Here is a 19,647-nt window from a genome sequence, read left to right as displayed (position 1 = left end):
AACTCCAAAAAGCATTTCCATAGCTTGAAGAAAATTGGGGCCGAAACCAAGAGCTTGAAGCATAGCCAAAATGAAAGGCCATTTGATCATGTCATAAGCTTTAGAAAAGTCAATTTTAAAAAACATAGATGGTAGATTGGATTGTGAGCCCACTCCATGCCCTCCCAGATAGCAATAATGTTTTCAAGAATATGCATGGACCTAATAAAGCTAGTTTTCTCTAGCCACATAATTAAGGGTAGGAGATGGAAAATTTTGAGAGGAATTGCCTTGGCAATAATCTTATAAGATACATTAAGCAAGGTAATGGGCTGCCAATTACAAATATCTTTGAGATCACCAGCTTTAGGTATGAATTTGATGTTTCCTTAATTAATAATAGCTCCTAGACTCTTGAAATGATAGGATTCAAGATAAACTTTGTGCAGGTCTAGACCAATAGCTTCCCAAAGATGTTTGTAGAATTCACGATGGAATCCATCACACCTAGGGGATTTTTCATCAGCCATAGAAAAAACAACCTTCTTGAGGTCTCAGATGGTGAGAAGCTTCTCATAGAAGGCTCATTTCTTGACCGCTAGACAATTTGGAATAATAGTAATACACTTGATAAGTAGGAGATAATTTCCATAGCAGGTCAAATTTTGATATTGCTATCACGATTCAACTATGTGGTTTTGAGTCAAACTCACTTAGCCATGTTCCATGAGTAGCAATTCAACATGAATCCATCTCTCATGAGAATAAATGGAACTCTTAGCACTCATCGGATCTAGGTGAAGCTCACAGGGGTGAAGCATTGGGAATTCTTGGAAGGTCACCCATCCTAGTACTACTCCAACCTAAGCATGCTTAACTACAATTTTTTCTCCATGATTAAACCCAAAGCTTGCAATCCCATTTGCAAAGCCTTCACCAAGTTTTGTGCATATGAACCATTCATTAGAAAGCCCCTTAAGCTCATCAATTGATAAGTAGGAGATAATTTCCAATTTAACTATGTGATTTTGAGTCAAATTCATTGGCCTATGCTTCATGCGTAGTGATTCAACATGAATCCATCTCTCATGAGAATAAATGGAAAACTTAGTACTCATTGGGTCTAGGTGATGCTCATAGGGGTGAAGCACTGAGACTTCCCGAGAGGTCACCCATCCCTGTACTACACTAGCTTGATCGTGCTTAACTATAGAGTTTCCTCCATGGTTAAACCAAAAGCTTGCAACCCCATTGGCAAAACCTTCACCAAGTGTTGTGCCTTATGAACCATTCATTAGAAAGCCCCTTAAGCTCATAAATTGATATGTAGGAGATAATTTCCACAAGTCATATTGTGATATTGCTACTAGGATTCAAGTGTGTGATTTTGAGTCGAACTCATTGATCCATGTTTCATGAGTAGTGATTCAACATGAATCCATCTCTCATGAGAATAAATGAAACACTTAGCACTCACTAGATCTAGATGATGCTCACAAGGGTGAAGCATTGGGACTTCTTGTGAGGTCACCCATCCTAGTACTACTCCACCCTAAGTGCACTTAACTACAAAGTTTCCTTCATGGTTAAAACCAAAGCTTGCAACCCCATTTGTAAAACCTTCACCAAGTGTTTTGCCTTATGAAGCATTCATTAGAAAGCCCCTTAAGCTCATCAATTTGACTTGCTATGGAAATTATCTCCTACTTATCAATTGATGAGCTTAAGGGGCTTTCTAATGGATGGTTCATAAGGCACAACACTTGGTGAAGGTTTTGCAAATGGGGTTGCAAGCTCTGGGTTTAACCATGGAGGAAAATTTATAGTTAAACATGCTCAGGCTAGAGTAGTATTGGGATGAGTGGCCTCCCGGGAAGTCTCAGTGCTTCACCCCTATGAGTATCACCTAGATCTAATGAGTGCTAAGTGTTCCATTTATTCTTATAAGAGATGGATTCATGTTGAATCACTAATCATAAAACATGGGTCAATGAGTGTGACTCAAAATCGCACAGTTAAATCCTAATAACCATTTCACAATTTGACTTGTTGTGGAAATTATCTCCTACTTATAAATTGATGAGCATAAGCGGCTTTCTAATGAATGGTTCATAAGGCACAACACTTGGTGAAGGTTTTGCAAGTGGAGTTACAAGCTTTGGGTTTAAACATGGAGGAAACTTTGTAGTTAAGAACTCTTAGGCTAGAGTAGTACTGTGATGGATGACCTCCCAAGAAGTCTCAGTGCTTCACCCTTGTGAGCATCACGTAGATCCAATGAGTGCTAAGTGTTCCATTTATTCTCATGAGAGATGGATTCATGTTGAATCACTACTCATGAAACATTGGTAATGAATTTGAGTCAAAATCACATAGTTAAATCCTCATAGCAATATTACAATTTGACTTGCTATGGAAATTATCTCCTACTTATCAATTGATGGGCTTTAGGGGCTTTCTAATGAATGGTTCATAAGGCACAACACTTGGTGAAAGTTTTACAAATGGGGTTGCAAGCTTCTGGTTTTACCATGGAGGAAACTGTGTAGTTAACTATGCTCAGGTTGGTGTAGTATTGGGATGGATGACCTCCTAGGAAGCCTGAGTGCTTCACCACTATGAGCATCGCCTATATCCAATGAGTGCTAAGTGCTCCATTTATTCTCATGAGAGATTTATTCATGTTGAATCACTACTCATGAAACATGGGTCAATGAGTTTGACTCAAAATCCCATAGTTAAATCTTGATAATAATATCATAGTAATACACTTTTTGAGGGCCTCCTCCTAAGCAATCAAATTTCCCTGCGAAGCAAAAACATTTTCATAGTGGTGGACAAATGCTTGCAAGATGTCAGGGAGACTACAAAGAATAAAATTGCTTTGTTTAATCTTTTTAATCCCAAAATTGGTATGACAGACCCTAAGAGCCTGAAAAAAATCTTTGGAAGCCTTATCGCCAACCTCCAACCAATGGAGGCAAGCTTTGATTTGGGCCCCACAAGCAGCATAATTATATGCAACCTACTTGTCATGAGAAAGATTGGCAAGCTAGATTTGTAAGTCAACATCAAAAGAGTTGAGGGTGAGAGTTTTAGAAACTTTTTTGAGAGTTGAGGTGGTGGATTCATAAGACTGACATCTAAAAATTGCCAACTGCCACCCTAGATGTGCAGAAATTGAGTAGTTCTAGTGATGGCATCATTCTACCACTAGATTCAATAGGATTGAGAATGCAAACATGGTTCCAAATTCTAGACACAATAGGATATGAGCAATAGTTGAGGCATGCATTAACACTAACATATTGAGAAAAAACTAAGCCTTGAGAACACGCTAGACAACTATATGCCAAGAGATGGAAAAATAAATGGGATAGTGGCTCGATAATGTCACATTTGGCAAGGGAGTGATAGGTAGACCTTGATCCTTAGAAAAGGAGAAAAAATATTGTGTAGTAATCATAGCACTATTGATGTTATGATTAAACCATAGATAGAAAATAACAATTACATGCAAATATAACCAATAACAAAAAATAATAGATCACACAGAAAAGAATACAAGGCACCAAGATTTAATGTGGTTCACCCAATCCTTGGGCTACATCCACCATATAGAAAATCTGATATTTTTATGATCCAGTGATTACAACCTGATTACAATCCATAATCCTTTACAACTCAATACTACCACAAGAACCAATTTTGAATCATGACTACAAAACAACCCTAATTGTAAGCCCTTTTATACAAGTATTAAACCGCTTTAGGGTTATTACATGTCGGCCATAAATTGGCAAATATTAGCCATTACTTTAGTGGCAAATCTATGAATGGCGAATCTATGAAGAGTACCAAAATTTTTTTTGGGGTTATGAAGTATGTACAGTACTTTCTTGATTAGTCACCACAAACTAAAAATTGAGACATTTTGGAATATGATTAGAGCTAGCTTGAAAGTTGGACCAAGTGTGCTAGACCCCACTATGCTGGTGGTGGTTAGAATTTAGATCATAAAGGCCCAATTTAATACGCATGTAGTACCAAGCTTCCCTTTCCTCAGCTATCCAGCAAAAAGGAAAAATGCCATATTTGTTAGAGGCCACCTCAACCATATTGAAATCACTACACATAACCCAAGTAGCTGGAGGCAAGTTGTCTACCATCTAGCTCCACAATTGAGATCTTTCTATAGCATCATTGGAAGCATAAACATTAACTACTCCAAAGGAATGATTGTTGATCTAGAAAGCACAAGCCAAATTATTTTGTGTCTTGGGTTAGAACCATGTGAAATAATAGCAAAATGAAGATGAGGTGATAGTAGAGTAACTACACCAGCTCTACCAATTTCATGGTTGGAAGAAAACATAATTCCATCTGGCCAAATGACGTGACATGCAGAAGAAAGCAAGAAACTAGAAATTTTAACCTCTTGCATGCAAAGTAAATCTAAATTACCAAGTCTATGATAGGTATCCCTAACATAATACATTTTGGAGAGGTTCGTAAGACCTCTTATATTCCATGATAAAAAATTCATGAAAAGTCTTCCATATCTTCCTCATCGTCAAGAGAGCAGTAGCTATTTTGCAGAAAAGTGGAAGCGTGGTTGAATCCAATATGGAAATCCTCTAGACTAATAGCCTATTTGTCTCAACACATCTAGGAGGACTGCGAGAACGCTGCACATTTTGGGTCATAATGGAAGAGGCCATAAGAGGCATGCAAATCACTACAGAATTGTTAGCCCTTGTGGCCACATTGATCCCCTATGAATTTCTAGGGTTTAAAACCTCGGACACACTAGGGTTTGAATACAAAAAAATTGGCTTCGACCTTGTAATAATTGCAGTTTGTGCTCCTGTGGTAGTAGGAGGAACGGAAACAATAGTCACATATGACTATTTCAAAGCCAAGGGAGTTTTACCGTTGCCCTCAACTATAGTCCATTCATCTTTCTACTTCTCTTCGGCAAGTTTAGCTAGGGCCTTCTTAGGCGGGGATTTAACCCTAGGCACAACCAAAGGGAAATCCTCGATCTTGTGCTCCACTAACTGATACCTACAATAGGTGTTGGGCAGGTTCAAATAAAGCATCTTCTGAGAAAAGGTTTGAGAACCAATCTGTATTGCCATATAATTCTTGAGGTTCTCGGAGAGATCAACCTCAATGCATACACATTTCTAAGGATGAGCATTTAAAAACTTTTCATGTTCCTTAGTAATAACTTTGCCAAGAGTATTAGCAATAGACTCGATAAAAGGCCAACACAGCAAGGGTAAACTCGAGAACTCAACCCACACAGGGACCCTAAGCTTTTTATTTTCAAAGATGGTAAAGTCTCTTGACCATCTTTAAAAAACAAGTAGGGAGGAGTGCACAGAACAAGGGCCATTGTTAAACATTGTGTTTGCTTGAGATAGGTAGGAAAAATGAAATAAAAAAAAAACTTTGGTAAGGTTTTGCACAGCATCAAGGTGGACTCCATGAGTAGTCCAGCTCTTGTTAATCCATTCTAGGAGCATAGCTACAAGAGGAGTCTTACCCACAAAATACTCTTTCAAGGTATGTTTCTCTAACCAATCACAAGCATCATCAAATTCTTGCAAAGGAACAATAATGTAAGGATTACCTTGTGAAAAAACTTCGAGACGAATTTGTGAGGATGTTTGTTCGGATGAGGTGCGATGGCTTTTCGAAGCAACAGTGTGAACGCCGGTATCAACAATTGGGTCACCACTAGCCGGGGCTATTATAAACTAGCCTAATACTCCAGCAATAAATGTGGTTTGATAGGCGAAAAACAATAAGAAAGTGCAGATAGAGAGTTGTACGCTAGAAAACTCAAAGATCGCATGAAACCCTAGTAGAGCGAAAAAAAACCCAATATTTCAATCATTCTCCTTAACATTTTCATATAAAAATTCTTAATATGTACATATAATATAAATAATATATATTTTTTCATCCTTATCAATTAAATTTGAATTTTTTAAATAATTTTCATAAATTTTTAATATTTATTTTTTCTTTATAAGTAAATAATTAAGAGGAAGCTTACTAAGGCAAAAATGGTCACCTTGCATAATTGATCATATAAATTTAATTCATATTTTGTCTAAAATATATATAAAATTTGGAAAGTGATACTATTACCCACCGGAGTTCCTCACGCTGCTGTCTGCTTTCGTGCTTGCTAGCCGAATTCTGCTACAACGGCCGGGATGTCTATGCCGAAGTTGTGGTTGGAGATGTGTCGACAGCCGGCTGATTGCAACAGGGATGGAGGGTCAACCGGTTCACCGGAGACGTTCGAATTGCGGACGGATGGAGGCCACAAGTCTACTGTTAGGGCATCACCGGGTCTGCAGATAAGGAGTGGGATTTCTCCACTGTGCTTGGCTCTCACTTGCACGTGACCTAACACCTTCGTGGAGCTCGAAATGCTACGCAGCTGCTGCGGAGCCAGGCGGAGGGCCACGAGTCAGTCGATGGGAGAACCACTTGATCGCACCGTCTCTCCAACCACCGCAGTTTGGCCGCTTGGGTTTTCTATAAATCCGCCTACTAAGGGGTTTGCTTTAGGGATCACTCATATGCTACGGTTTGAACAGGTATTCTTCCTCTGGTGCTTTGTTTCCATTCTATTTACATGCTTAATGCTTGTCGATCACCTTGCTTAGATCACTTCTTATTACTTCCTACAGGAAGTGCGACGACGGTAGAAGAGGCAAACAACAGCGGCTTGGAGTTCTTCTTTACATTTCTCGTATGGACTCTAATATTTCTTTGTGGATTTATAATTTATTCATGAATTTGTTGGAATCAATCTAGAGTTGTGTTGCATGCAAATGCCAATTTAATTTAGTGTTTGGTACTTTTCATTTCAAAATTACAATATGCAGCGATTTATCATTACGTGTCAACAGAAAGCTTCCGTGACAATGGACTGCTGGGCTAAATTTAAATCGTGCTGCCATGTTTTATCAAACCATGAGCTCATAATTAGTTTTCCTATTTTATTACACTTAGTCCTGCCCATAGTTGGCAATTAACTCAGGCCAAGGTCATGGCTGTCTTGCTCTCTTCAGCTGGGTTTAATTCATTCTACAGCCAGTCAGATTGTGTTCATATTTGGGTGCCCTACTCTGCCTATTTGATTTCAATAAATCTTAGTTGAGAGCTGTGGTGTTTGAATTAATTCATTTTACAGCCAGCCCGCTTATGTTCAACACTTATACTTGAACTCATAGTTCTGCACTGAATTTCTTGTTCCACTATCTGCAACAGATTCTGATTGCTTTACCCTATTTACTTAAGTTTTCTGTGAATATGAATTATGGACATTGCATATTAGTGCATTATGTATACTATTGTGGTCGTGGATTTACATCAAATTTGTTTTTCTCTTAACATTATTTTCTAACTCATTAAGTTTGTCAATTTAATTGACAAAATGTACATCGTATTGTGATTATGAGATAGATTATTTGTTCTTGAAAATTTAACGGCTCCTATTTACTCTGCCTCTTCATTATAAATGCTTCTTATCTCAGTATCGAAATACACTGACCTTCTCTACTGCTGAAAATCTTTGAATTTGTTTCTGCTAGGCCACACTCCAAATTTTCTTTTGTCTCAGTTTCTGGTAGATTCCTTCTCAGTTTATAAATTTCATGTATGAACACAACTTTGCCTCTGGTTACAAATTCCAAAAATTGATCATCAATCTTCCTCCATTTACTTTCTAAAGTATGGAATCTAAGAGATTTCTGTATCATATATCTATACTAAACAATTGTTCTATTTTCTTTGTCATTTATATCAACAAGTGCAGTGAAAGTGCAGTGACTGCTGCTGCTTGCTATTTGAGCTATTCCTTCTTATCTGTATTTAGCACTATCATATTTTATGTTTGAATCATATACTAAACAATTGTTCTATTTTCTCTGTCATTTATATCAACAAGTGCAGTGACTGCTGCTGCTTGCTATTTGAGCTATTCCTTCTTATCTGTATTTAGCACTATCATATTTTATGTTTGAATCACAACTACCATAACAAGTATCTACAGTATTCATACTTGAGATGCTCTAATTTTCAAGACACAAAACCAACACCACCCTTCAAGTCTAGACTGTTCTTCCAGTAATACGAACTTGGTGGAGATGCAACCTTATTAATTAAATGTTCTTAAACCTCCCCTGTTAGTTCAATGTTCCTATCTGATATTCACATTAAATTGTACTAAATTATTATTGATTGTTTTACTATTTGAAGAAAATTACTTAAATTAGTTGTAGAATATAAAACACATTGAAATCATAAGTGAATCTAGATAATCAATAAAATATAAGGGTTCAAACTAAAATCCATCGTTTACAAATCTCTCTGCTTTGTTTTCAATGAGAAAATGTAGTTTTTAGGTACATTAGAACAGGAAATAGCATGCAGAGCCTGCAGGGCATACGGCCTGTACATCAACATTCATAAGTGTACTCCAAAAAAGTGCAGAACTCACAGATTGGGCCAGAGATCTTTGAAGTTTTAAATAAAACCTTTTTAAAATCAATGTGCTTCCAAGGAGGTTTCCAATGAATTTGAAGGTCAGATTAGAAGATCTACCTGTCTTAACGACCACCTTGAAAGAGTTTGAGCAAAGCTTGCCCATCATCTTCCACTAATACGAATTTGATGTAGATGCTACCTTATTAGTTAAATGTTCTTAAACCTCCCTTGTTAGTTCAATGTTCTTATCACATATTCACATTAAAATTGTACTAAAGTGGGAAATCATTGCAATAGACAACTCAAACAGTAGCTGATACAGGAGGGCTACTGATGCCTGCACCTTAAACCCCTGCCATGTGCTACACTTAAAAACTATCTGTGCTCCTCAAGTAAAATAAGTATACTACTCGAACAAAATATATGAGACTCAACATGGCATTGATACCATATCATGTCGCCTAAAACTTAAACCTAAAACTTTCCATACTGCTTCCATGTGATACTCCCCTATTTGAAGTCAACAATATTATTCTCTCCTATATGATGCCTGAGTAATGAATCTTTCATCTACTCTGGTCTTACTTATAAATAGTCCAAAGCTTGACTGTCTAAAGCTCATCTATGAACCTACGTATATGAACCAACCTAAATTTGAACTATCAACATCTATATTTCTATTTTATATTTTGTGCAATCTAGGGTATGTGATGTTGCTTGGTTGTGTTGCTATATGGACATATGCATCTTTAGTATGTGACAGTTCTGTAAAGACTATCTTTGAAATTAGTGACCCCAATTGGCATTAAATTTCTGTACTACTATATGTGGGAATCTTCATGCTGCAAAATCCAAAGCTCCCAAAGTTATACATGTACAGGCATGTATCATTGCCACTTCCCAGGCAGGTCAACCATCCCAGTAACATTTCTACAATCTCCCCATACACAGGTCATAGAGATCAAATTGTCCTCCAATTGAAGATCAGAGTCAGATCATTGTCTTTCTTGGTCTGATAAGGTTCATTAACATAGGGCTAAATGAAACTCGTAGAGATCAAATTGTGCTCTAATTGAAGATCAGAGTCACTTCATGCTGCAAAATCCAAAGCTCCCAAAGTTATACATGTACAGGCATGTATCATTGCCACTTCCCAGGCAGGTCAACCATCCCAGTAACATTTCTACAATCTCCCCATACACAGGTCATAGAGATCAAATTGTCCTCCAATTGAAGATCAGAGTCAGATCATTGTCTTTCTTGGTCTGATAAGGTTCATTAACATAGGGCTAAATGAAACTCGTAGAGATCAAATTGTGCTCCAATTGAAGATCAGAGTCAGATCATTGTCTTTCTTGGTCTGATAAGGTTCACTACTGTCAATCGATACCTATTACACAAGACATATACTCTCAGCTCAAAATATAACGAACAAGATTGAATTGCAAGAATCCATTTGAATGTTGATAAAGAGTTACCGCAAAATGAAATAATTGGAGGAGATCGATCATCCATACTTTTTTTTTTGAGAACAAAAGAATAACGAACACTTACAAAGGGAATCTTAGGTGCCACCACAAAAAAGTCAAGAATCTGATACCCTGATGTGTTTGCTGCATTTCCAGGTGCCGCCACAAAAAAATGCTTGTGACTAAAATGGACCTCACTTGAGTTTTGAATAACTATTGTTGTTCGTCTGTTTATATATATTGACATCTTGCAACAGAGACCCTCACCTTTTCAAAGATGTGTTTCAGTCTTATACTTTCATATACAAGTGCGTTGGTTTCAACTGGCTGACTTTTGATCTTTTGTTATAAACTCTGAAAATCGGGCACATTTCCTCCATCTTGTTGACCAGCGATTATTTTACCTATAGTCAGTCTATTTTATTTTATATTAGGCATGGGTTGGAAGATTCTGTGTGATAGAGCGTGCAAAATACAGGTAAGTGAAATAATTTACAGAATTGATATTGTTGTTTGCTGCTTCGTTGTTAATGTACAATGTACATTCAAATTAAAGATGAGCTGCTCTATTCTGAAATCAACAGCCGTAGTTTTGTCAGTGCTGTTAGGTCCAATTTGGAACAGCAACTGAGTGCTGGATTGACTATAGCATGTAGGATGTGAATTGTAATTGAATGGATGCCGTCTAGGTACTTCTAACAAGTTGAAATGGTCAGAAAAAGTGAATTTGTGATCGACTTATGTTCTTTTTTGTTACTGTAACCAAACTCTCTTTTGTGAGTTTTCTTTGGACTATGCAGTGCGAAAACAGTGATGAACTGGACACAGATTGGCTAAATCAGCTCCTTACGGAAATTGCCTTTTAGGCGCCCACCAAAAATAGTATGATTCTTCAGAATGATGGGTTTCCTGCACAAGTTGCATAATGATCTCTTTATGGAATGTACAAATTAAAGATGAGCTGCTATGTTTTGAAATCAACAGCCGTAGTTTTGTCAGTGCTGTTAGGTCCAATTTGGAATAGCAACTGAGTGGTGGATTGACTCCAGCATGTAGGGTGTGAACTGTAATTGAATGGAAGCCGTCTGGGTACTTCTAACAAGTTGAAATGGTCAGAAAAAGTGAATTTGTGATCGACTTATGTTCTTTTTTGTTACTGTAACCAAACTCGCCTTTGTGAGTTTTTTTTGGACTGTGCAGTGTGAAAACAGTGATTGTGGGGAAACATTACATATTTCACTAGTATTGTCTCATTTTGACGGGATGCATCTCCTTGTGATCAAGCACTGCCTTCGAATATTGTCTATTCCTATTAAATTTAATTGCAACGCCTACTTTTATGTAATTATAAGTCTGCAATTTACAGCAGGGGCTGCTATAAATGGGTTTGTTTATAGCAGAGAAGTTTCCTCAATCTTCTTCACAGCCACAAATCTGAAATTAACAAGCACAACTCAACTCCCGGAATAGTAACTAAACCAAGGACTGTTGACATTTGCGTCTGAACCATCCAACTAGCTTGAGGGCTTTCTTCCCCGCAGAGGTATTGTGGAAAATTGCAAAGACTGACATTAAAACTGGATGACCATAAATGTTAGACCATGCCTTCTCCGTTTACATCTATTTCTCTATGAGTACCGAAGTGTGCAAGTTGACTCGAAAAGAAAATTCAAATATGGTGGCTGAGCATGTCATGTCCCTCTCTTAGCAACATAATTATAACAGGGGATTTGCCTATCATTGACTCTCGTAGGCAAATCATTATGGGGAAGATGGTCGATTTTGTCTTCCAATTAAGTAAGTGGGGCCTACTCATTCCAATATTAAATAAAGGTTGTATTCTAACTTTATAAAGTTAATTATTTAATTTTATAAAGTTAATAATTGTAGTGCAAGATGATTCCGGATAATTTCCAGAAACTTCTCAGCAAAGGAGATAAATAGAGGACATAGGGCTCCCATTTGAAGCAAGCGATGTTGTGGATTCGATTTATATTCCATTTGGAACGATTTGTAGCCATTGGTCTGCAAATTCTCAGACTATCTTTGGGAACGATAACTCCCATTGATAAGCAATTTTGAGGGTGTGAGATATCATCCGAATTATTGCGAATTTGGAAGTGATATCACAGTTACTTCATCTGGACAGAGATCTGCGGCCTAAGGCCGATTTATGACCACTAAGGAATCAGGTAGAAGGTAATGTCCGTGGCAGGTTTGGAGGAACCAATGGAGGCGCATCACTAATCAAACGATTTCCCCTAGGCAGGGCCGAAAAAAGTCATTGCCGGCTTACCGTTCTCAAACAGATCCAGTTCGAGCAAAAGGGAAGGGTGAATTGTTATTGTCCGGCAATAGCAGCCAGTTTGCAGAGGAAGTAGCAAATTTACTCCTTGGTCTTACCCTGACCCAAACGTCTCAGACCGCATCAGGATTGGGCGATTTTTGGTGATAGAATTAAAGTAATTTAAGGTGGACAGATCGCGTGGGAAAAAATAACCAATCCAAACTCCGTCTTCCATTTTCAGCAAAGCAAGCATATGGAAAATATATAATCGTGGGTCGCAACCGTCGGATTCAGGGCAAATCATCTAGTCAATGAGGAAGTGCCAATTGCAACGGTTCGGGAGTATTTGAACGGGACCCATCGAAGGTTGGGAATAATACTCAAACACGACCATCAGCGCCATTGCATTGGAGTTTGGGAAATTAATCGCAGACCCAGTATAACTCGCCGTAGGAGAGGGAATTGATCTTTGACCCATCCGCAATTCAATTGGCTGGAGCGACTGCAGAATCAACCATGGGAACTAATGCACACGGATTCGAATAGTAGATTACCCAGGGATTGGCGGCAACACCATTTTTCTGGATAGAGACAGCAAACAACCGGTTCCTTCCACAGGTGTGATTTGGAGAGAGGCGTCTCTGCAATTTTTCTGATCTACCACCAGTTGCCAAAGGGATCACTTCGCATTATGGATAAAGAACATTAAAGGAAGCTAAATGTGTTGCCAATGCAGAATCAGGTTCTTTAGATATTGTTTAGCTATCTATATTCCATTTGGGCTCTGATGTTAAGTTATTGAATCAGTAATGAATATTGTCGCAATAAGATTCTTCTATGAATATTGCTAGTAGATTTATTTACATCATTTTGGCGCTTTAATAATACAATCTGAAGGTTTTTTGATAAGTATTTGACAAACGTCCCAATCCAGTATTGCTCTTCTTTGACCCATATAGTAGAGGGGATATCTCAGTGGTATCAGAGCAGTAGTCCTGCCATCCTGATTGGGTAAAGGTACAGTGTTATATTCGCAAGAGAACCATATTCAAGGACGGAGATATGGGTGAAAGACAAACACAGAGCCCGCCAAGATTTGCCAGGGTCGACGATGATGAAACCAGAGAATTTTACAGAACCATGACTACCGGACAACAAGAAATAACTCAGACACTACAGGCTTTGACTACCATAATGGAAAGAGTTATTCAGCCCAGGATTCAGGATCAGGGAAGAGGCACATCTGATCACGATGATAGGAGTGTGGCAGGATCACAAGGTGCTCCTAGGCGCAGATCATGGACAGAAAATAGGCCTACTCGTCCCACCTTCCTAAGGGAAGAAGCTCAGGAGATGGGAGAAGACGATGTACCAGAAGATTTCCAGGATGATCTTAGGGCTGCCACGGCAGAATGGCAGGCATTACCCCCGCATGTGCGTGAATTATTAAACTTCGATCGATATCTAAACCAAAGAAGGGAACATATGAGGAACAGCCGCCAGAATAGGAGACCTAGAGGAGGTTATGTTAGCGAGTTACAGCGAGCTGTCAGTAAACTTACTTTACCCTTTTTCGATGGAAGTGGTCAGATGACGGCACAAGCTTGGATTCATAAGTTGGACACCTTTCTAGCGATAAGGCCTATGTCTGAAATAGATGCCATCAGATATGCTACCTTGCATCTGGAAGGCGCAGCTCATGACTGGTGGTCACATGGAATGGTTACCTTGCAACACAACCAGGTAACAACGTATCAGGACTTTGTGGATAGATTAGTTGAACGTTTTGATAAGAAGGATCCAGAAATTTATTTTCGCGACCTTGCACAATTAAGACAGACGGGCAATGTGGAGGTTTATATTAGTGAATTTCAGAGGTTGTCAGTCATGGTACCAGATGTATCAGAAAGGAGGTTAGTTATCTTATTTACAGAAGGATTGTCTGAACCCCTCAAGGGATGGATTAAGGCATTTGACCCACCAACACTGCAGGAAGCCATGAGGAAAGCACGAAGTATGGAACTTACAGCCCCTTCTAGCCGGTTCACTCCCAGGAGTACTACCTCTTTCCGAGACAATAGGAAGTTTGATAAAAATAAAGGGAAGAGCATTGAAACCAAAGGGAAATCTACCACACCCCTAGATATAGAAGCATTAAATGACTTGCGAAGGAAAAAATTATGCTTCTATTGCAAAGGTCCATATGACAGGGATCATAATTGTCCCTTGCGACCAAAAGGAAAAGCCAATAGGGTTATGTGGGCATATTACGAAGGATCGGATTTCGACAGTGCAGCAAAAGAGGATGAACACACTGGTTCAGAATCTGAGGAAGAGACAGGAAAGTCAGAACAGAAAGAAGAACTTGAATTGCATCTACAGCAAGGGCGTTTGTCTAGCATTCAACAGGAAGGATCTTTCAGATTACGTGGTGTCCTAGCAGGGCAGAAGGTGATTACATTAGTTGATACCGGAGCTACACATAACTTCATTGATGCAAGATTGGTTGAGTGTCGTGGTATTAAGACAGAAGAATTCGAAGGTCTTCGAGTACAGGTTGCTGACGGATACACTCTTAAGTGTAACAAGATAGTCAGAGACATGCCTTTACGCCTGAATAATTATGAGTTCAGAGCGGATTACCACGTGGTCAATATGGGTGATTTGGATATCGTTTTGGGAATGACATGGTTACGTTTATTGGGTGAGGTTACCTTTCGACTCCGGGACATGGAGATTAAGTTCGAAGTAGATGGGAGGCAGCATGTATTGAGAGCTATTCGGAATAGTGATATCCGAACGATCTCCCTTAGACGATTGGAAAGATTGGTGAGACATGAGGATCTTGAATGGGCAGCCATGTGTACTCTCATGCCTACACAGGAGGAACAACCAAAGACAGAATATCACTCCGACATACAGATATTGAGGGAAAAGTATAGTAAGGTATTCAGCGATATTCCACCTGGTACACCACCTGATAGAGGGATCGAGCACATCATCGAATTAGAAGAAGGCGCTAAACCAGTCATGATCACTCCATACAGGCATCCCAAAAGGCGTAAAGATGAGATAGAAAAAACCATCAAGGAGCTTCTCGCGATGGGACACATCAGACCTAGTAAGTCTCCTTTTGCTTCTTCAGTAGTTTTGGTTAAGAAGAAAGATGGTTCATTACGAATGTGTATAGATTACAGGATGCTGAATAAGAAAACCATTAAGAATAGATATCCTATTCCACGGATTGATGAGCTAATAGATGAACTGCATGGGGCATGCTACTTTAGTAAGATTGATTTGAGATCAGGTTACCACCAGATTAGAGTCAGAGAACAGGACATTGAGAAGACTGCATTCAGGTGCCATTGTGGGCATTTTGAGTTTGTAGTGATGCCATTTGGATTAACCAATGCACCAGCTACTTTCCAGTCCACCATGAATAAGGTCTTCCATCATCAGCTGAGAAAATTCGTGTTGGTATTTTTTGATGATATCTTGGTATACAGTCGAACATGGCAGGAGCACATGGCGCATCTAGAAACAGTATTGAAGACCTTGCAAGAAGAGTCCTTGTATGCCAAAGAGTCCAAATGCGATTTGGGAATGATTGAGTTGTTATACTTAGGTCATATTATCAGCCGAGAAGGTGTACGGATGGATCCTGATAAGATTCGTGCTATTGTGGAGGGGCCTAATCCTGAGAACCTAACTCAGTTAAGAGGATTCCTTGGGTTATGTGGCTTCTACCGCAGATTTGTTTGCGGGTATTCACGACACGCGACCCCTATAACAGATTTGCTTAAAAGGGGAGCTTTCGTTTGGACAGCAAAGGCACAGGCTTGTTTTGACAGATTCAAAGAGATCATGACTTCATGTCCGGTACTAGCATTGCCTGATTTCTCGAAACCATTTGAACTCCAGTGTGATGCCTCAGGAGATGGTATTGGGGCTGTTTTAATGTAGGATAAACACCCAATTGCATATGAAAGCAGGAAACTCCGTGGGCCAGAGAGATCATTCAGCATTTACGACAAGGAGATGTTAGCTATCATGCATGCGCTAGCTAAGTTCAGGCAGTACTTAGTAGGTGGCAAATTTTGCATAAAAACTGACCACAACAGTTTAAGACATTTCCTCAGGCAAAGGGATCTCAATGATAGGCAGCAGAAATGGGTCAGTAAGTTACAGGCATATGACTTCGATATATCTTATGTTAAGGGCACACAGAATGTGGTAGCAGATGCCTTGTCACGCAGACCACATCTTAGTTCAATGATTGAGATCTCTGAGGATTGGAAGCATCTGATTATTGCAGAATATGCCAAAGATTCATGGGCATCTAGGATAGTTGATGGGACACTTGTTGATACCAGGTATACACTTGTGGATGAATTGATTATTTACAAAAGCAGGGTATTTTTAGTCCCAGGATCGAAGGTGAAGCAGTTCATTATGCGAGCTCTTCATGATTCACCTATAGCTGGTCACCCCGGATACTTTAAAACATATAGACAGGTACGAGAACGGTTTACATGGAAAGGACTTAAGAAGGATGTTTTGCAGTATGTTCGTGAGTGTTCTGTTTGCCAACAGAATAAACAGGAGCACATTTTTCCAGCGGGGCTGCTACAGCCACTTCCCATTCCGTGTCAGAAGTGGGAATGCATATCCATGGACTTCATTACCGGGTTGCCCAAGGCTCAAGGACGTGATTGCATTTATGTGGTGGTGGATAGGCTCACAAAATATGCTCATTTCTTTCCCATCACCACTACTTATACTGCAGCGCAGGTAGCTGAAGTATTCTTCAGGGAGGTTTTCAGGTTACACGGGATACCCCGCAGTATTGTCAGTGACAGGGATAGTAGATTCTTGAGTCATTTCTGGCAAGAGGTGTTTCGATTATGCGGCACTGAGCTCACACCCAGTACTAGTTATCACCCGCAAACCGATGGACAGACGGAAATAGTAAACAAATGGGTGGAAGGCTACTTGAGGAATTACGTAGCTGATCAGCAGAAGGCTTGGGTAAGATGGATTTATTTGTGTGAGTATTGCTATAACACCACTTTCCACATGTCTATCCAAATGACACCTTTTCGAGCATTATACGGCTATGATACACCCAGTTTCATTGACTTATTGATGAGTGATGTTCGGGTTCCACGTGCTGGGGATTTACTGCAAGAAAGTAAAGATATCATTAGCTCTCTACGTGATAACATCGCTCGAGCACAGAATCAGTATAAGCAATACGCAGATCAAAAGAGGACGGAGAGAAGCTTTGAGGTGGGCGACATGGTTTACTTAATGCTTCAACCATTTCGACAATCTACTCTCAAAAAGAGTGGATCAGAGAAGCTTAAACCCAGGTATTATGGACCTTTCAGGATCATTAGGCGAATAGGGGAATTGGCTTATGAACTTGAGCTTCCAGCAGACAGCAAAGTATATAATGTGTTTCATGTATCACGTCTCAAAAAGGCATTGGGACAGAATGTGATACCTTCTGCCGTATTGCCGCCTTTGGATGATGAAGGGAAATTGATCATAATACCGGAATTCATTTTAGGAAGCAGAGAAAAACAGCTCCGCCGAAGAGTAATCAGAGAATATTTGGTTAAATGGAAGGATCTACCAGTCGAAGATGCCACTTGGGAGAATGAGACCATTTTGCAGCATCCAGCTCTGAGATTGCTTGAGGGCAAGCAATATCAGGAAGGGCGGACTGTCATGTCCCTCTCTTAGCAACATAATTATAACAGGGGATTTGCCTATCATTGACTCTCGTAGGCAAATCATTATGGGGAAGAGGGTCGATTTTGTCTTCCAATTAAGTAAGTGGGGCCTACTCATTCCAATATTAAATAAAGGTTGTATTCTAACTTTATAAAGTTAATTATTTAATTTTATAAAGTTAATAATTGTAGTGCAAGATGATTCCGGATAATTTCCAGAAACTTCTCAGCAAAGGAGATAAATAGAGGACATAGGGCTCCCATTTGAAGCAAGCGATGTTGTGGATTCGATTTATATTCCATTTGGAACGATTTGTAGCCATTGGTCTGCAAATTCTCAGACTATCTTTGGGAACGATAACTCCCATTGATAAGCAATTTTGAGGGTGTGAGATATCATCCGAATTATTGCGAATTTGGAAGTGATATCACAGTTACTTCATCTGGACAGAGATCTGCGGCCTAAGGCCGATTTATGACCACTAAGGAATCAGGTAGAAGGTAATGTCCGTGGCAGGTTTGGAGGAACCAGTGGAGGCGCATCACTAATCAAACGATTTCCCCTAGGCAGGGCCGAAAAAAGTCATTGCCGGTTTACCGTTCTCAAACAGATCCAGTTCGAGCAAAAGGGAAGGGTGAATTGTTATTGTCAGGCAATAGCAGCCAGTTTGCAGAGGAAGTAGCAAATTTACTCCTTGGTCTTACCCTGACCCAAACGTCTCAGACCGCATCAGGATTGGGCGATTTTTGGTGATAGAATTAAAGTAATTTAAGGTGGACAGATCGCGTGGGAAAAAATAACCAATCCAAACTCCGTCTTCCGTTTTCAGCAAAGCAAGCATATGGAAAATATATAATCGTGGGTCGCAACCGTCGGATTCAGGGCAAATCATCTAGTCAATGAGGAAGTGCCAATTGCAACGGTTCGGGAGTATTTGAACGGGACCCATCGAAGGTTGGGAATAATACTCAAACACGACCATCAGCGCCATTGCATTGGAGTTTGGGAAATTAATCGCAGACCCAGTATAGCTCGCCGCAGGAGAGGGAATTGATCTTTGACCCATCCGCAATTCAATTGGCTGGAGCGACTGCGGAATCAACCATGGGAACTAATGCACACGGATTCAAATAGTAGATTACCCAGGGATTGGCGGCAGCACCATTTTTCTGGATAGAGACAGCAAACAACCGGTTCCTTCCACAGGTGTGATTTGGAGAGAGGCGTCTCTGCAATTTTTCTGATCTACCACCAGTTGCCAAAGGGATCACTTCGCATTATGGATAAAGAACATTAAAGGAAGCTAAATGTGTTGCCAATGCAGAATCAGGTTCTTTAGATATTGTTTAGCTATCTATATTCCATTTGGGCTCTGATGTTAAGTTATTGAATCAGTAATGAATATTGTCGCAATAAGATTCTTCTATGAATATTGCTAGTAGATTTATTTACATCATTTTGGCGCTTTAATAATACAATCTGAAGGTTTTTTGATAAGTATTTGACAAACGTCCCAATCCAGTATTGCTCTTCTTTGACCCATATAGTAGAGGGGATATCTCAGAGCAATACAAATTTGAACCTGTCAATTTCCAATAATAGGCAAGCTAGCTAATTTATCCTCATTTATCCTCTTGTTGTCTGGACGCGCTTGAATGT

The 19,647-nt window shown here is 39.5% G+C and overlaps 1 protein-coding gene across 1 annotated transcript; it reads left to right on the top strand.

Annotated features, from left to right (window-relative positions):
- The first annotated feature begins 6,149 nt into the window (after positions 1-6,149).
- On the top strand, positions 6,150-18,741 carry LOC149580000 (uncharacterized). Its single transcript, XM_089802953.1, has 9 exons — positions 6,150-6,599; positions 6,693-6,754; positions 10,763-14,333; positions 14,541-14,767; positions 16,565-16,662; positions 16,843-16,897; positions 17,036-17,097; positions 17,746-17,850; positions 18,505-18,741. The coding sequence occupies exons 3-9, from the start codon at positions 13,312-13,314 to the stop codon at positions 18,739-18,741; spliced, it is 1,806 nt and encodes a 601-aa protein (XP_089659079.1). The 5' UTR covers positions 6,150-6,599; positions 6,693-6,754; positions 10,763-13,311.
- The last annotated feature ends 906 nt before the right edge of the window (positions 18,742-19,647 follow it).

Source organism: Cupressus sempervirens, chromosome 1 (assembly GCF_028749045.1).
Source record: "Cupressus sempervirens isolate cs-2001-9-10 chromosome 1, ASM2874904v1, whole genome shotgun sequence".
NCBI lineage: Eukaryota > Viridiplantae > Streptophyta > Pinopsida > Cupressales > Cupressaceae > Cupressus > Cupressus sempervirens.
The sequence above is the reverse complement of the archived record's forward strand: the minus strand, read 5'-3'. Positions and strand labels throughout refer to the sequence as shown.